Source organism: Sipha flava, unplaced genomic scaffold, assembly GCF_003268045.1.
Source record: "Sipha flava isolate LNK unplaced genomic scaffold, YSA_version1 71_pilon_pilon, whole genome shotgun sequence".
Classification (NCBI taxonomy): Eukaryota; Metazoa; Arthropoda; class Insecta; order Hemiptera; family Aphididae; genus Sipha; species Sipha flava.
Genome location: NW_020273611.1, coordinates 1937369 through 1951447, shown reverse-complemented (window position 1 = coordinate 1951447; position 14079 = coordinate 1937369). Strand labels below are relative to the sequence as shown.

Below are 14079 nucleotides of genomic sequence, written 5' to 3'. Positions count from 1 at the left end.
TCTGCCATTTTAAATAATTTAAATTATTGTACAGTAACATTGATTGAACACTGCATTCTAAGCGAAGTTGAATTTTTAGTTTGTGTATAGTATTTATATACATCAAATTAGAGTACTCATAAAACCATTATTTCAACCTTGTAATTGTTAAAAATATCAAATATATTACATTAAGTTATACTTAAGATTAACGAGTTCTATAAATATTTTCTAAAATTAACTATTAATAATATAATATATTACATAAATAATTAATTTTATAAAATTATAACTAAAAATAATTTATGGTTAAGAGTCCTAATATTTTTAGATGTTCCAAGAATAAACATTTTTCATTTTTAGTATACACTTGTGTATAGAATCGTATAAAACTTTTAAAATACAGCTCAACTCGTTAGACCATAAATATTCGAATTTTCAAAGGTGTAAAGTTAAAAATTAGATTTAAATATGTAATTACAAAATAATGACTAAAATTTGTTATTAAATATCTTAAATTTAGCTATAGTAATTTTAAAAAATTAAAAAATATATTATCAACTAATTTGCATAAATAATAAATTTTTTTGTACTCTGGAGGTCAAATATATAATTTTAAATATTGTAGAAAAAAAAATACCATAATAATATTTAGTTATAATTTTCATGAATACATTACAATTATTATTATTAATATTATTTATTAATATTTTTATTATTCGCGAATGAAATACTATTTATTAAATTAAAAAAAAAAAAAAGTACTGGAGAAAGATTTCTTATTTAGTACCTATATCAATTATTAATACTATTTTAGCATTGCATTTTTATTAACGTTTGAAAAACAATGTAATTTTGTAAATCTATACGTTTTGTGAAATAAATTATAAAAACCTATGTTTACAAACATTTTTTTTTAAACTATACAATTTTAAATATCATATAGGCTAGAAAATTTAAATGTAAATTTAATTTGTTGATTTTGTATTTTTACAGGAAAGGTAACATAATTCTTTATTTCATTTTCAATACATAATAATAAAATAAAATAATTCGAAATAATTTTAATTTATTATCTGATTGATTCGGTTTTTTTGTAAGTGATTCTTATCACCCAAGAAAAAAATAATTATTTTTATTATATAATATAAACATTTTAATTGATTAATATATTCAAACTTTTTATAGTTAGATTAAACATAATTTATAATTAAATTAAAAAAAAAAAAAATTAATTTAAAAATAAAAACTGAAGTATTGTACATAATACTTAAAATATATTTTGATTTACTATTTTAATTATTCTTTTGTGTACATTTATATATTTATGGTTTACTTTATTACATCCAGTGACGCCCATGTAGGGTATCAAGTGGTGCAATTACACTGGTTTCTTATGGGTCTCGGGGCCTGGGGCCTACATAAATTTGAGGGCCCCCCCATTCTGATCTCTGGAGCAAACACTATCAATGCATAACTATTCGTCTGGATCTTTAGATCGTTGAGTAAAATATGAAGAGTTGGCAGTGCCAAATATGCAAACAAATATAAATATATAATTATTAATATATATATAACTATAATAATATTGATTGTGTTTGAGCTCAGGAAGCCACCCCATGATTTATATGCTATTATGTTAATATGTTATGTAACTACTATACAAAAATAAATGATGATGTAAAGCAACACATATTCAATACGATCATAGTCATCCGAATAAATAAATAAAAACATATTCAATGTTCTAAATTAAATCACTAATCAATAATAATAATAATAATAATATGTACTGTAAAAACTCGATAAGACGGAACTTCGGTAATACGGAAACGCCGGTATTACGGAACATTTTTTTTGGTCCCGTTTCAAATTACATATAATTAACTGACCCCGTCAAGACGGAAACCCCATTAACATGGAAAAATTTCATGGTCCCAGCGACTCCGTCTTATCGAAGTTTTACTGTATTATGTTTGTTGTAGTATTAACTTTGAAATCATTAATAATTAACAAGTTATTGTATTTAAAAAACTGCCCTCAGCAATATTGACCGGTGAAAATTATTTTTTTGCAAAATTTTTAATTCAAACCCCTATTAAAAAAATGTTGCATAGGCATTTTTAATATTTCTAAATATATTTAAGGTAAACATACATTTGAAAATGCATTTGGAAAAAAAAATTATTTCAATCAAACATATATGGTCTTATGGATGTGGACCAAAATAAATTTGGGTAATTAAAATTGCATTGGTTCATGGAAAACTGTGAGCGCCACTGATTACATCATATAAAATATCGTTTAAGTTATAATTATAAAATCTATAACTAATTGGCATAAGTAATTAAAATATAAAAGCAAAATTCTAAATAAATTACAAAAAATAAAATACTAACTTAACCTCGATAAGACGAAGTCGCTTGGGACTATGTCATTTTTTCGTATTAATGAGATTTCCATCTTGACGGGGTTAGTTAATTATATGTAATTTGAAACGGGACCAAAAAAAAAATGTTCCGTAATACCGGCGTTTCCGTCTTACCGAAGTTTCGTCTTATCGAGGTTTTACTGTAATTAATGGCATATATTTTTGAATGTATAAATTGCATGTATTTTATTAAATAAAATAATTATAAGTTTTTTAACCTTGCTGAATATTATATAATGTCATATTTATAAAATTTATTATTATATTTATAGGTAAGCATAAAATTAAATATTAGTTATTTGCTACCTAGTTATTTTATTATTTATTAGTTATTTTGTCTAATAATTTTCAATTTATAAGTTTTAATGGACTCTTGATTTCACGTTAATTAATATATGACATTTTTGAAGGTGACCAGCTACACAAGAGTATGAGCAATATTTCTAGCATGCTATTTTTTAAAATTATATGATAAAAAGTTAAGTCAAATGTTTAGTTTTATTTTTCAATAAGTTATCAAAACAGAAAATATATTTAAAAAAAAAGTGTACAAATTTAGAGTATCTAAAATTATTATAAGTTCAGAAGTGTAAAATTATATTTTTCGTAAATTAATCTACTATCTAGTTTTTGTTAAACTATTACATTTTATTTGGTATACTTGAGTTTTTGAATGTTATAGGACATTTTGTAAATAATATTCTCTATAATTTAACTTCAGTTTATTGTATGCATTCAATAATTTAGTAATTCAGTAATACGTATTTATTTGTTTATTTTACACCATTCGGTTTTTATAGGACAAACATTGGGCGAAACAGAGGTAATAATATAAGGGTTGGCGAGAATTTTTGAGGGTCTCAGGGCTTATCGGCTTCAGGCCTCCTTTAGTTAAAATTGTTTGGTCAAGAAATACATATTACTCTTACATACTTGTACTTGCTTTAGTAAAATAAGAATATTCAAATTTGGATCTTATGCTACGGCGAATGAGATTATAAAATAATTTTGTACAAAATAAGGTAAAAGTAATAACAGTTATAACAATAATGATAACATAAATATATTCTGCTCTATTAACCGTGGATACAACGAAATATGTTATTCAAGCTAATGGCAATGATAAGTTTTACGAAATATGATGATTGAAAACCAACATCAACAGAAGTATGGGAAAGTTATTAGTAAAAAAGAAGGAATCGGACAGGATTCTGGAAATTCTTAGGAGATTAAGCATTCTACAAAGAGGATTGTGATTATATTTTATACGATTAGAAGGGATGTATCAAAGATGAAATAGTGGTTTCGAGTTAAGTGGAAAGGAACTGATTGAACTATCAGGGACGAATTAATGGAGGGAGCGATGTGAAAATCCCCCCTTGATCTTTTTTTCATCCCAGATTTATTTAATATTTTTGATATAGGTTTAGCTACAGTCCAATGATTTGCATAATACATATTTATAAATATTTACCATCGAGTATTATGTGTATTTTATTCTTATTATAGAAATTTGTTTATAAAATGTAATAATAGTCATAATATTTATATTTTCTTCCCTTCCTTAAAACAAGCATCAGATCTGCCCGTGTTAAACGTACAACAATATCGTAGAACAATACAATTATATTTTGTATTTGCTGCGCAATGAGCGAGGCAGTAAATTACTAAGTACCAGGCCCACGCACTAGATAGGGGGGGGGGGGTTAACCCCCTCATTCGGGATCATTTTACATATATTTGTACTAAGAATTTACCTATTCCTCATTTTATTCTGATATTTTTGATCATGGATATTCCAACATGTATTGTTTTTAATGATTTTTTTACCTAACGTAACATATATAATTTTGAACTCCTCCCTTAGAAGATTACTGCTTACGGGCCTGTTAAGTACGAATGTTATAACTAGGGCTCAGATGTTTAAGAATTAAAAATAACTGTAATGTGTATACACTATGCAATAAAAAAATAACAAACATGCAGGATAAATTTTATTTTACTTTTAGTATTAAAAGTTAAAAATGTATTACCATTTATATGTATAATTTATCTTTATTAGTTGTTATTTATATATTTAACATATTTTTAACATTACGTATGTATTAATTTACATCTTGACCGTTACACTGAGACACACAAGTTTTTTTTAATTTGATCAAATTTGAATCTAAAGATATTTGGATCGAAAACAATTATATGGGTCAATAATTTATCGTTTATCTGCCCCGCTAATTAGAATTGTTTTTAAAAAAAAAGTTTGTAAATGTACTGAAATATAAAGTTATACTCTTAAAACCCCAAAAATATATGTTTAAAATTTCAAACCATAAGATATGGAAAAAAACGCTAAATGAAAATGGTATTATTCGATCTACTCGTAGCAGAACGCGAGTCAAATTTGATTCTAGGTTCGAATGAAATCGGACCAACAGAAAAAAAAAATGCTATTTTATGAACATCCTACATGTTTGCGGCAATGAATTCGACGATACTAGTTACAACGATAGCAATTTAAAAACATTGAATCGAAATTTTTTTCTGAAACTCCTTTTTTATTGGTTTCGTGTCGTTCTAGCACTTGTAACGGACACACGGCCGACACGGCGACTGCTGCAGCTGTACCCGCGGCCGACGCCCATACCGTCGCCGCGACAACCGATGCCGCCGCCGCTGCCACCGAGACGGTGGTCGACGCGAACATGGACATACAGGCCGACGAGGACCTTGGCGAAGCCGACGACGATCGGTATTCGTCATATTCCCTGTCGTCCGCGGAAGACGACAACGGTGACGCGAACGACCCGACCGCGGACGGCGGACGTTGCGCGGCAGCGGACGCGGCCGCATCACCGCCACCGGACGTCATCATGCACCACAAGCAGAACGGCAACGCGGTCAAACGGAAAGGTTCGCGGCGCGGTCGCCGCGGCAGGCGGTCGTCCAACACGCAGATCGGTGTGCAGGTCGCGGCCGACGATGACGCGCGGGCACTTGCCGGTGCGGTTGTCGAGGAACCGGCTCCGGTAACGATGAAAACACCGACCGTCAGCGACAAAACCGCCTCGACGGTGTCCTCCTCGAACGCCGACGACGACGACGACGACGACGGAATGGATACCTCAGCCGACTCTGCGGACACTAATAATACCGGTTATACCAATGCAACGGCCGGCATCTCTTATTCGCAGGACGACGGCGACCGATCGATGGATACGGCACTGCAATCGTCACAGGTAAGGTGATCCAAAGTGCGGATCGGTAACGTGACCGCGTTGTGTTCTCTGATTTCCGTAATGATTTTTTCGCATCTTCCGTGTGTGTAGCAGCAACAGCACCAACCGTCGCCGGAGTCGTCCGTGGTCGAACAAGCAGACGAAACGCAAGCCGGTATCGAGCCTACTGCGGAAAACATTACCAACGCCACGGTATCGGCTCTGCAGGATGTGGAGAGCCGATTGCTCGAAGACTTCGAATGGAAACTCAGCGAGGTCCACCGCCAATGGAAACGCCGGTTGGCCGATCATGAGAGCATGCTGGCCGAAGAGATGGCACAGCGCCAACGTGAGCTGAACGACGACATGGAACGCCGAGCGGTGGAGATGGCGGAAGAGGTGATGAAACGCGAACAGAAGATGGCCGAGAAGATGGTCGAACACGAACGGCATCTAAAGAGTGTGCTGGTCAAGCGGGAGCGGGACCTGGAAGAGCGTAAGGCTGCGGAGGTGGCCGAAAGCAAGCGAAAAGTCGAGGCGAGTTTGGCAGAAAGAGAAACCGCGATAATGGCCGAAGCCGACGCAAAAGTTGCCAAAAGGGAGAAGGAACTCAAGCAGGAGGCGGAGGCGGCGATAGCGATGGCGAAACGCGAACGGCGGCTGGCCGCGGTGGAAGCGGCCAAGCGGGAACGGGAAGCCGTGGCCGTGGCCGTGGCGGAGTCCGCGAAGCGTGAACAACAGCTGTTGGCGGACGCGGCCAGGCGGGAACGTGATATACAGACTGAGGCGGAGCGACGGCACCGGGAACAGTTGGAAACGGAGATGGCAAGGGCGGCCAAACGCGAGCGTGAGATTCGCGCGGAGGCAGCGGCTCGGGAACGGCAATTGATCGCTGAAGCTGAAGAACGTGAGCAACGGGCGGTGGAGGCAGCCGAAAGGCAGGTGCGTCGTCAGTGGCGGCAGTGGGAGCGGGACACGGTGGCGGCTAACCGGAAAGCAGCGGAGGAGCAACAGGAACGGGCGGAACGTGACCTAGCCGCGGCCCGCACGTCGTGGGAACGTGACCGGACCGAGCGGATTGTCGCTCTCGAAACGAGAGTAAGTAGTCAATTTTAGTTACAATATGAAAATGTTTATAAGAATTATGACTATTCGGTGGAAATTGTTCTCAGTATGTATTGAATGATTACATTTACAAAAGTATATTTAATTTCGTTTAGTTTCAATATAACTACGTGGTATCGTTTATTTTATATATTTATATATTTTTACTATTTTTGATCATATACCTACACACAGTGGCAGTGCCATATACGGTTTAGGTGTAGGCCGTGGTCCTAGTTGAAAATTACTGGCTTCGACTGTGGCTCTACCAATGGCCTGACTTTAGGCATAATAATAGAGCAATTTTTCAAAAACAAAATTACTTTTTATAGTAGTTTTGCTTTATTGTTGTAATCATTTAAAGTTTGAAAATAATAATTTAATAATTTTTTGTCATTATTTCATATTTATTATTATTATTATTTTTTTTTGCTGAAATTTCATTTTTTGTGGTCCCAACTTATAATTGTCAACCCCCTATTGGCCCTGCCTAAAATAGATCCTGATGCCATTACTGCATATATACGAGAATTCTGCATTGTAGCATGCAATGTCGTGTGATGTTATTTGTCAAACGTATAATGTAGTTCCTTATTGCACGATTCATTTGAAAATCACATAGATTTTTAAAATGACTGTGTTTTATAAATAATATTGTACGTTCAACAAACAATACCACGAAATTGCCTATGCCATTAAAATACCTTGCTTCACCTTATAAATATATTATTTTTTGGTTAATCGTCAACCGTAATGCACGTATTACCGTATAGTGCGTACTGATCGTACAGTATCGTATTGTACGTCTAATATTTACTAGTCCTTTTGTCAACTGTTTAGTGGACGGAGCGCATGCAAGATGCGATACAAGCGGAACGGGCTCAGGCCGCGGCTGTAGCGGAAGAGTTGCGTCGCATAGCTCAAGAAGAACAAAAACGCGCCGTGGCCTTGGCCGTGGCGGATGCGACTGCCGAAGTCTGTCGCAAGACTCGAGCCGAGTCGGACGCCGAGTTGGTCAAGTTACGCCGGGCGGTAGACACGACGGCTTTGTGGTACGAGGACCTGTTGGACGCGGCTCGCGCTGAAAAGGACCGTTGCATGGGTGGGTAGTAGTGGGTAGAGTATGTGTCATAAGTTATGATTTATATAAGTATTGATTTTCGTTATGACTCACAACGATGAAACGTAGTGTTGGATTAAAATGTTTGTGTTCTGAAAAGCGCGGAACACGCGTACCGCCGCTGCTGCTGCGTCATTGTTCACTGTGTAAAGCCGCGTATACATGTGCTAGTCGAACCCACCACGAACCGTTCGTAAAGGGTTCGTGTTATGTTCGTTAATGCTACGTATACACATGTGATCCGAACTTGTACTGGGTTCGCGAGAGGTTCGTCAAAAAAACCGACTCTCGATGGATCGGCGCAAACGGTTTGCGAACGATTCGCGGTAGGTTCGGCTCGGACACGTGTACGCGCGGCTTAACGTTTGCGGTTGTATTGTGTGCAGAAAGAACCGAAGAGGCGGAACGGAAACTCGTCGAAACGGAACGCGGCAAGGCGAAAGCGGAGAAGGAGCTCGCGGACGTGAGGAGCCAACTAACGGAAACGGAACGTGGTCTGGCTTCCGCGAAAAGCGATCTCGCGAACTTGGAGAGCATTTTGTTGCACTCGGCGAACCGGCTGAAGGAAATGGAGAGCAAGTTGTCTGTGGCGGACAGGAGAGTGTTCGAAATGGAGCAAAAGTTGCAGGCTAGCAACGCGAGCATGAGCGTGGGCGACGAAAGCTCGGCTTACGGTAACCGTGACGATAAGGAGGAGGACGAAGAGAGTTCCATAGGTTGCGGCGTAATCGCCGACGATGAGTACGCGGACAGCGAGGTTGAACAGAATCGATGTTGCGCCAGGGCCGTCAAGTAAGTGGCCATCGACGAGATGTCGAAACTTCACTGCAATAATGACTTGATCGCGCGAACACGCTTCGTCCATGATAACGATGTTCGCACACTTCACGATCGTAGGGCTGATATCGAAGAACGCTTTCTTATACCGGCGCGCGTGTGCACCAAACGGTATACGCCCTGTTGTATTTGTATAAGTATTTTATTTTCCATTTGAAACGTTATGGATTAATTAGGACAATCGTCGGACCAACGTCGGATGGAAAACCGTATTAGTTTTGCAAACCGTAATCGAAAACACATCGTTGAAATAAAGTATAATTTATATTACAAATATATGACAAATATTATAAAACGATAATATGGAGAGACGAAATAGCCTCATAAAATATACGAACTTAAGACGAAGCGTAACATTATAAATGTTTCATTTTCGAGTTTGACAATACCGTAATGATATTTAACAGAACAATTATAAAAATTGTGATAGTTACAGATTAAACTAGTAAACAGTCTGAACAACGTAGCATTAAATATCTCGCAAAAATAGTACCATAAATCATAATAATGTGTTGTGTAACAATATTGTATTCGTTCGGAACGCTTTTCAAAAAAAAAAAAAAAATGCAACTAAGTCAATTGACATTTATGAATATTTCGATAGCATAATTTTTACTTTTTCATTATAATGTATCGGGTTTTGATATATTTTAGCCTGAACAATTCCATTATAGTTACACATTCAATTCAAAAATTAATTATTATAAAATTAAACCGTTAGAATTCGATATTTTTCTAATACTTTTTTAAAAAAAACAAATATATGTATTACTCATAATACATTTCATTTTAGTGATCGATATCGTTAATCAAAAGGAAAATTAAAATTGTTTTCTCGTACCTGAAATAAATTTATTTGTAATCGTGTAAACGTGACCTTACTCAGCAAATATATAATAATATATAAAACAATATAATTTTGATTGATAATAACTACATCTTACATTTTTATGTATTACTTAAAATTAAACGAAATAAAAAAATTAAGTTTTATTTGAAAACTGTTAATTTATTTCCACGCCCATAAATGATTCAGTTTACTTGACGCTGTATAAAAATCATACTCGTTATCTTTCTTTCGATGATCGTCACGTTCGGTATTTCCAAAATTTATTTTACAATATTCATCAATCTTTCCGTGCATATCAATACGTATTTAATTTATATTGTATTTCATGACAGGAGGCGAGAGGCCCAACTGATCGTGGCCCATGGTCTGAAAATAGAGGAACAGCGTAAGCGACACGAGCGTCAGATGCGCAGGCAATTGGAGATGTTGATGGATCAAAGACAGCAGCAGCTTGAGCAGCTACAGAATCGGCAGGACAATCGGTTGCAGCGGAAGAATGAGCAGCAAAAGCAATACCAGGAGCAGCAGGCGCAGCAGGCACAGCAGGAGCAGCAGGAGCAGCAGGAGCAGCAGGAGCAACAGGAGCAACAGGAGCAGCAGGACGAACAGTGGCAACTCCAGCAGCGACGACGAAAGAGTCGCGGGGGTGGCGCAGAAAGAGGAGAGGCAAGAGTTAGTAGGCCACCACCGCAGTTATCATCACCACCTTCCTATATGAGCAACGGAAGTAGTAGCAGCAGCAAGAGTAGCCGGCGTCGGAACAAGCACCGCCAACAGCAGCAACAAGCCCAGAACCAGCAAAGACCACCTCCGCCGACCACACTTACATATAATAATTTTATTAAATAATACTTAAATAATACTCATCACAAGAGCAGTATGATGAACTACATGATTTTGCGCTCATCCGTACGCTATGGATTTTAATAAATTTCTATATTTTTACAACCTACTACTGTGTACCCAAATTATTTTTTTTTTATTTATTTATAAATTTATATTTATTTCGTTTTATTCTCTTTTAAGTCACGCGTTTATTACACGCATACTTATTTGTACAATTATTATTATTATTTGTATTATTACTGTGTTATTTGTATTGTTTTATTGCCAAATGACATTGTGTATCAACTATTTTACGGAGACTACGAGATTTCCAACCTTATGACCTTCTTTCCATCACCATTATTTTTTCAATAAACTTCTACTTGCACATCAAAAAATTATATGCACCTTTGTTTTCATAATTTTTTTTTTTTTTTTTTGATTCATGTGATTCATGTTATGTGCGTATACAAAATATTTGAAAGAATAAAAATCAAATATATTCATTCAATACAGTAACGAATTAAAAGAAAAAAAATATTTTGAGATATAACATGTTATACATATACATTTATAAGCCGTAAATCTATATTTTGTATATTCAAGTGTAATTATTTGACAAAAACATAAAAATTGTGATCGAAAAATTAAGTATTTTTGGTATATAAGAAGCTATTAATACTTATATAAGTGACTTTCAATTAAAAAATAATATCCTACATGTAAATAAATAAATTATTTAACATTAAATTCTACTTCAATAGAATATTTCACTATTCTTAATGATAGAATATTCAAAATGCTAATTTTATCATCGTTAAATAATTTGAAGATAAAATCAATATTTATGTAGTATAAAATGTAAATATTATATTAAAAAAAAAAAAACTGTCAATAGCCATATAAATATTAAAATTTAAGTAATATTTTATACTTTTTCATTCGTTTGTAACTTTTTAGTTGTTATTCTAAAATGAGCACAGAACGATTTAACTGGTATTTGTAATGACCAGCAGGATCGAAGTATATGCAGGTTATTTTTGTGACTCGTAACAGAGAACCTTTTCCTTTTGTATTTATGACGCTAATCATCAATAATAATTGTATACAAAAAGATGTCTTACCGTTAATGATCGTTTATGGTTAACAAACTTTTACTTTTACGATACCCCTATAAAAATAATTTTAAATTAATTAAACGCTAATTCGTGGCATATATGGAAATCAATAAACTGTATTATACTATTATACGTCTAAAATGGTTATTTTTTAAGCCGAATAAATATGGGCGTGTTGTACGTTCCTACTTCTACCTATTTTATGTACTTTATTATCTGTGTGCAACCAAGACGCGTTTATATTATTCTACAGTGGCTATTTAATTGACAATAGGTTTCGCATCGTTATTCAATAGCAAACACATATTATGTTGGACAACCAGTTGAATTTTTAATAAGTGCTATTATTCATATGTTGTAAATGTGAATGCATCGGTGTATTCGTAATTTCCGCTTTCCAATATCGTCTTGTGATACGGTTTTAATGGAAAAAAATAATATATACCTAGATCCTGCCCTCGGTGACACAATAATAATGTTCGCTTGACGAACGAAATCGTATTGCACAAAACCTACAAAAACGTAACACTCACTAGTGTTATACGATTTAAGCAGTGTACGCGAACCGGTGTGCGCGCGACGGAATAAAATATACGATGATTTAATAACCAGTGGTGAGAGACCGGCTACTTTAAATTGCATGTGTTGGATACGATGACCTACATATGTGGTCGTCGTAATAGTATCCGCGAAGTCGTCTCGGTCGCGGTTGCGTCGTCGTTGTCATCATAATGCGTCCACGATAAATTACCAAACAAAATTTACTTTCGATATTTCATTCAACTTTGTTACGATAAAATAATAAATGAAGTATGCGTTTTCGTTCCCTAGTTTGCGTATAATCATTGAAAAACAGGATACGTCCGCACGAAGATTTTTGTAGGAAGATGGTAAACCTGATGTAGAATATAAGTTTATTTGAGGGGGGGCGATCGGGGCGATCACCCCCACTGCTCAAGTTATTTGTGTATATTATAAATTATAAAGCATATATATATATAATAATAAATATTGTACTTAACTAGTGTATGATGCTCGTAAATTTAGTACCTCCTCCTCCCCATTCAATTAATTCAAATACGCCATTGGTAGAATATAAGTTTATTTGAACACGTGTGATGATATGAGTAACGATTATGACAAATATAAAAGTTATTAACATTTCTTGGAAAATGAGCCTAGAGGTCATGCTTTATAATATTTGGATTTTGCACCTAACAAATGCTGACGTTATGTTTTAAATTCCAATCGAACATACGAGTCGTTTTTACCATTGATTTGTAAATGTTAAACAAGTTCGCAGTTGTGTGAATTAAAATTATATTATTTTTCCAATGTAAGATCTATTCAAGTAATTACCTTAAATATTATTATAATGATTATTCATGTACAGAATTTCCTAATGTAGTTGCAGAAAAATAAAATAACAAAAATAGCCAATCATTATACAATACGTTTTCGATAAATTTGAGACTACTGAACAAAAGTGAATAAAGTGAACGGTTTTGTGTCTACGAAATTTCGGCGCGGTCGTTTTGGTGTAAAGCAATTCGATGTGGAATCAGTGTAGCGTAAAGCATATTTCTGCATGTGGACACACTATTCAATATTTCTATTAATACAATTGAAAATGTAATATCAATGTAATTATTCATTACGTTGGTGTGACACGAGGATTCTTAAATCACTTGAAGATTCTTAGGTTATTTCATGAATATTATTAGGTTTTAAAACTAATGAACATTCAATCGGAGACAGTTATGAAAAAAATTAACACGGAGACATTGGAGTTTGCATAAAATATCGTCAAGGATTACGAGTGAATTATCAAAAGCGTAAAAGGTGTGTATTATCATTTTTTTCTTTTCTAAACCAACCATTTTTACTAAGAATTCGTTTTTCAATTACTTAGAGAGCTTTTCCGCTAAATAGAAAACAAACATGATATGTGAGGATTATGTGGTACTAAATGTTCCAAAGATTTGATTACGTTAGTAATAACAGAAAATTACTAACAATGTTCATCGTTTAAAAATATAATTTTCTAAAACGAATAAAAATGTTCTTACGGCCCCTACCGAAAACAAAAAATGTACAATAACAATTTATGACGTTGATAATAGTGTACAAACTTGAAGGAATATGTTTTATCTTAAAATGATCTGATAAAAATTACATTGGCATCATTATTAGAAATCGACGTCAAGCACCACGTTATTTCTCTATACTATGTAGAATGCATTGAACGCGTGCCCAACAAAGAAGATCTAACAAATGATAATGCAGAAGCAGTTAATCGTCGTGTTGATCTTTAAATGGCAATTGGCAGTGTATATTTATACACATTTATACACTGAAAGTAACTTTATGAATATTTATAACTTGTCTGAATAAAAAATGGCGGAGTTAACTTAAATTGTTAATTAGAAATCGGCAAAGTAAAAAAAGAAATATTGATTGACGTAGATAAATGTATTTTAAAATTGGTCAGTGTTATGACAATCGTAATATTACAGTAGCGACGGGATATCCGAACGAGATTAGGAAAAGGGTCTTCGGATTTCCTATGACTTAAAATGAATTTACTTACAATTTAAATT

General features: G+C 34.5%; 1 protein-coding gene across 2 annotated transcripts in view; it reads left to right on the top strand.

The window, feature by feature from the left end:
- LOC112692201 (trichohyalin-like) overlaps positions 1 to 10762 on the top strand; it is a 31132-nt gene extending 20370 nt beyond the window's left edge. Inside the window, exons 2-6 of one of the 2 annotated variants that reach the window (XM_025566792.1) lie at positions 4989 to 5646; positions 5740 to 6723; positions 7570 to 7831; positions 8236 to 8641; positions 9869 to 10762. In XM_025566792.1, coding sequence (XP_025422577.1) covers positions 4989 to 5646; positions 5740 to 6723; positions 7570 to 7831; positions 8236 to 8641; positions 9869 to 10385 — 2827 coding nt within the window. In that variant the 3' untranslated portion in view covers positions 10386 to 10762. Of the gene's footprint in view, positions 1 to 4988; positions 5647 to 5736; positions 6724 to 7569; positions 7832 to 8235; positions 8642 to 9868 lie in introns of both variants that reach the window. The other variant, XM_025566791.1, reaches the window with a different exon arrangement.
- The last annotated feature ends 3317 nt before the right edge of the window (positions 10763 to 14079 follow it).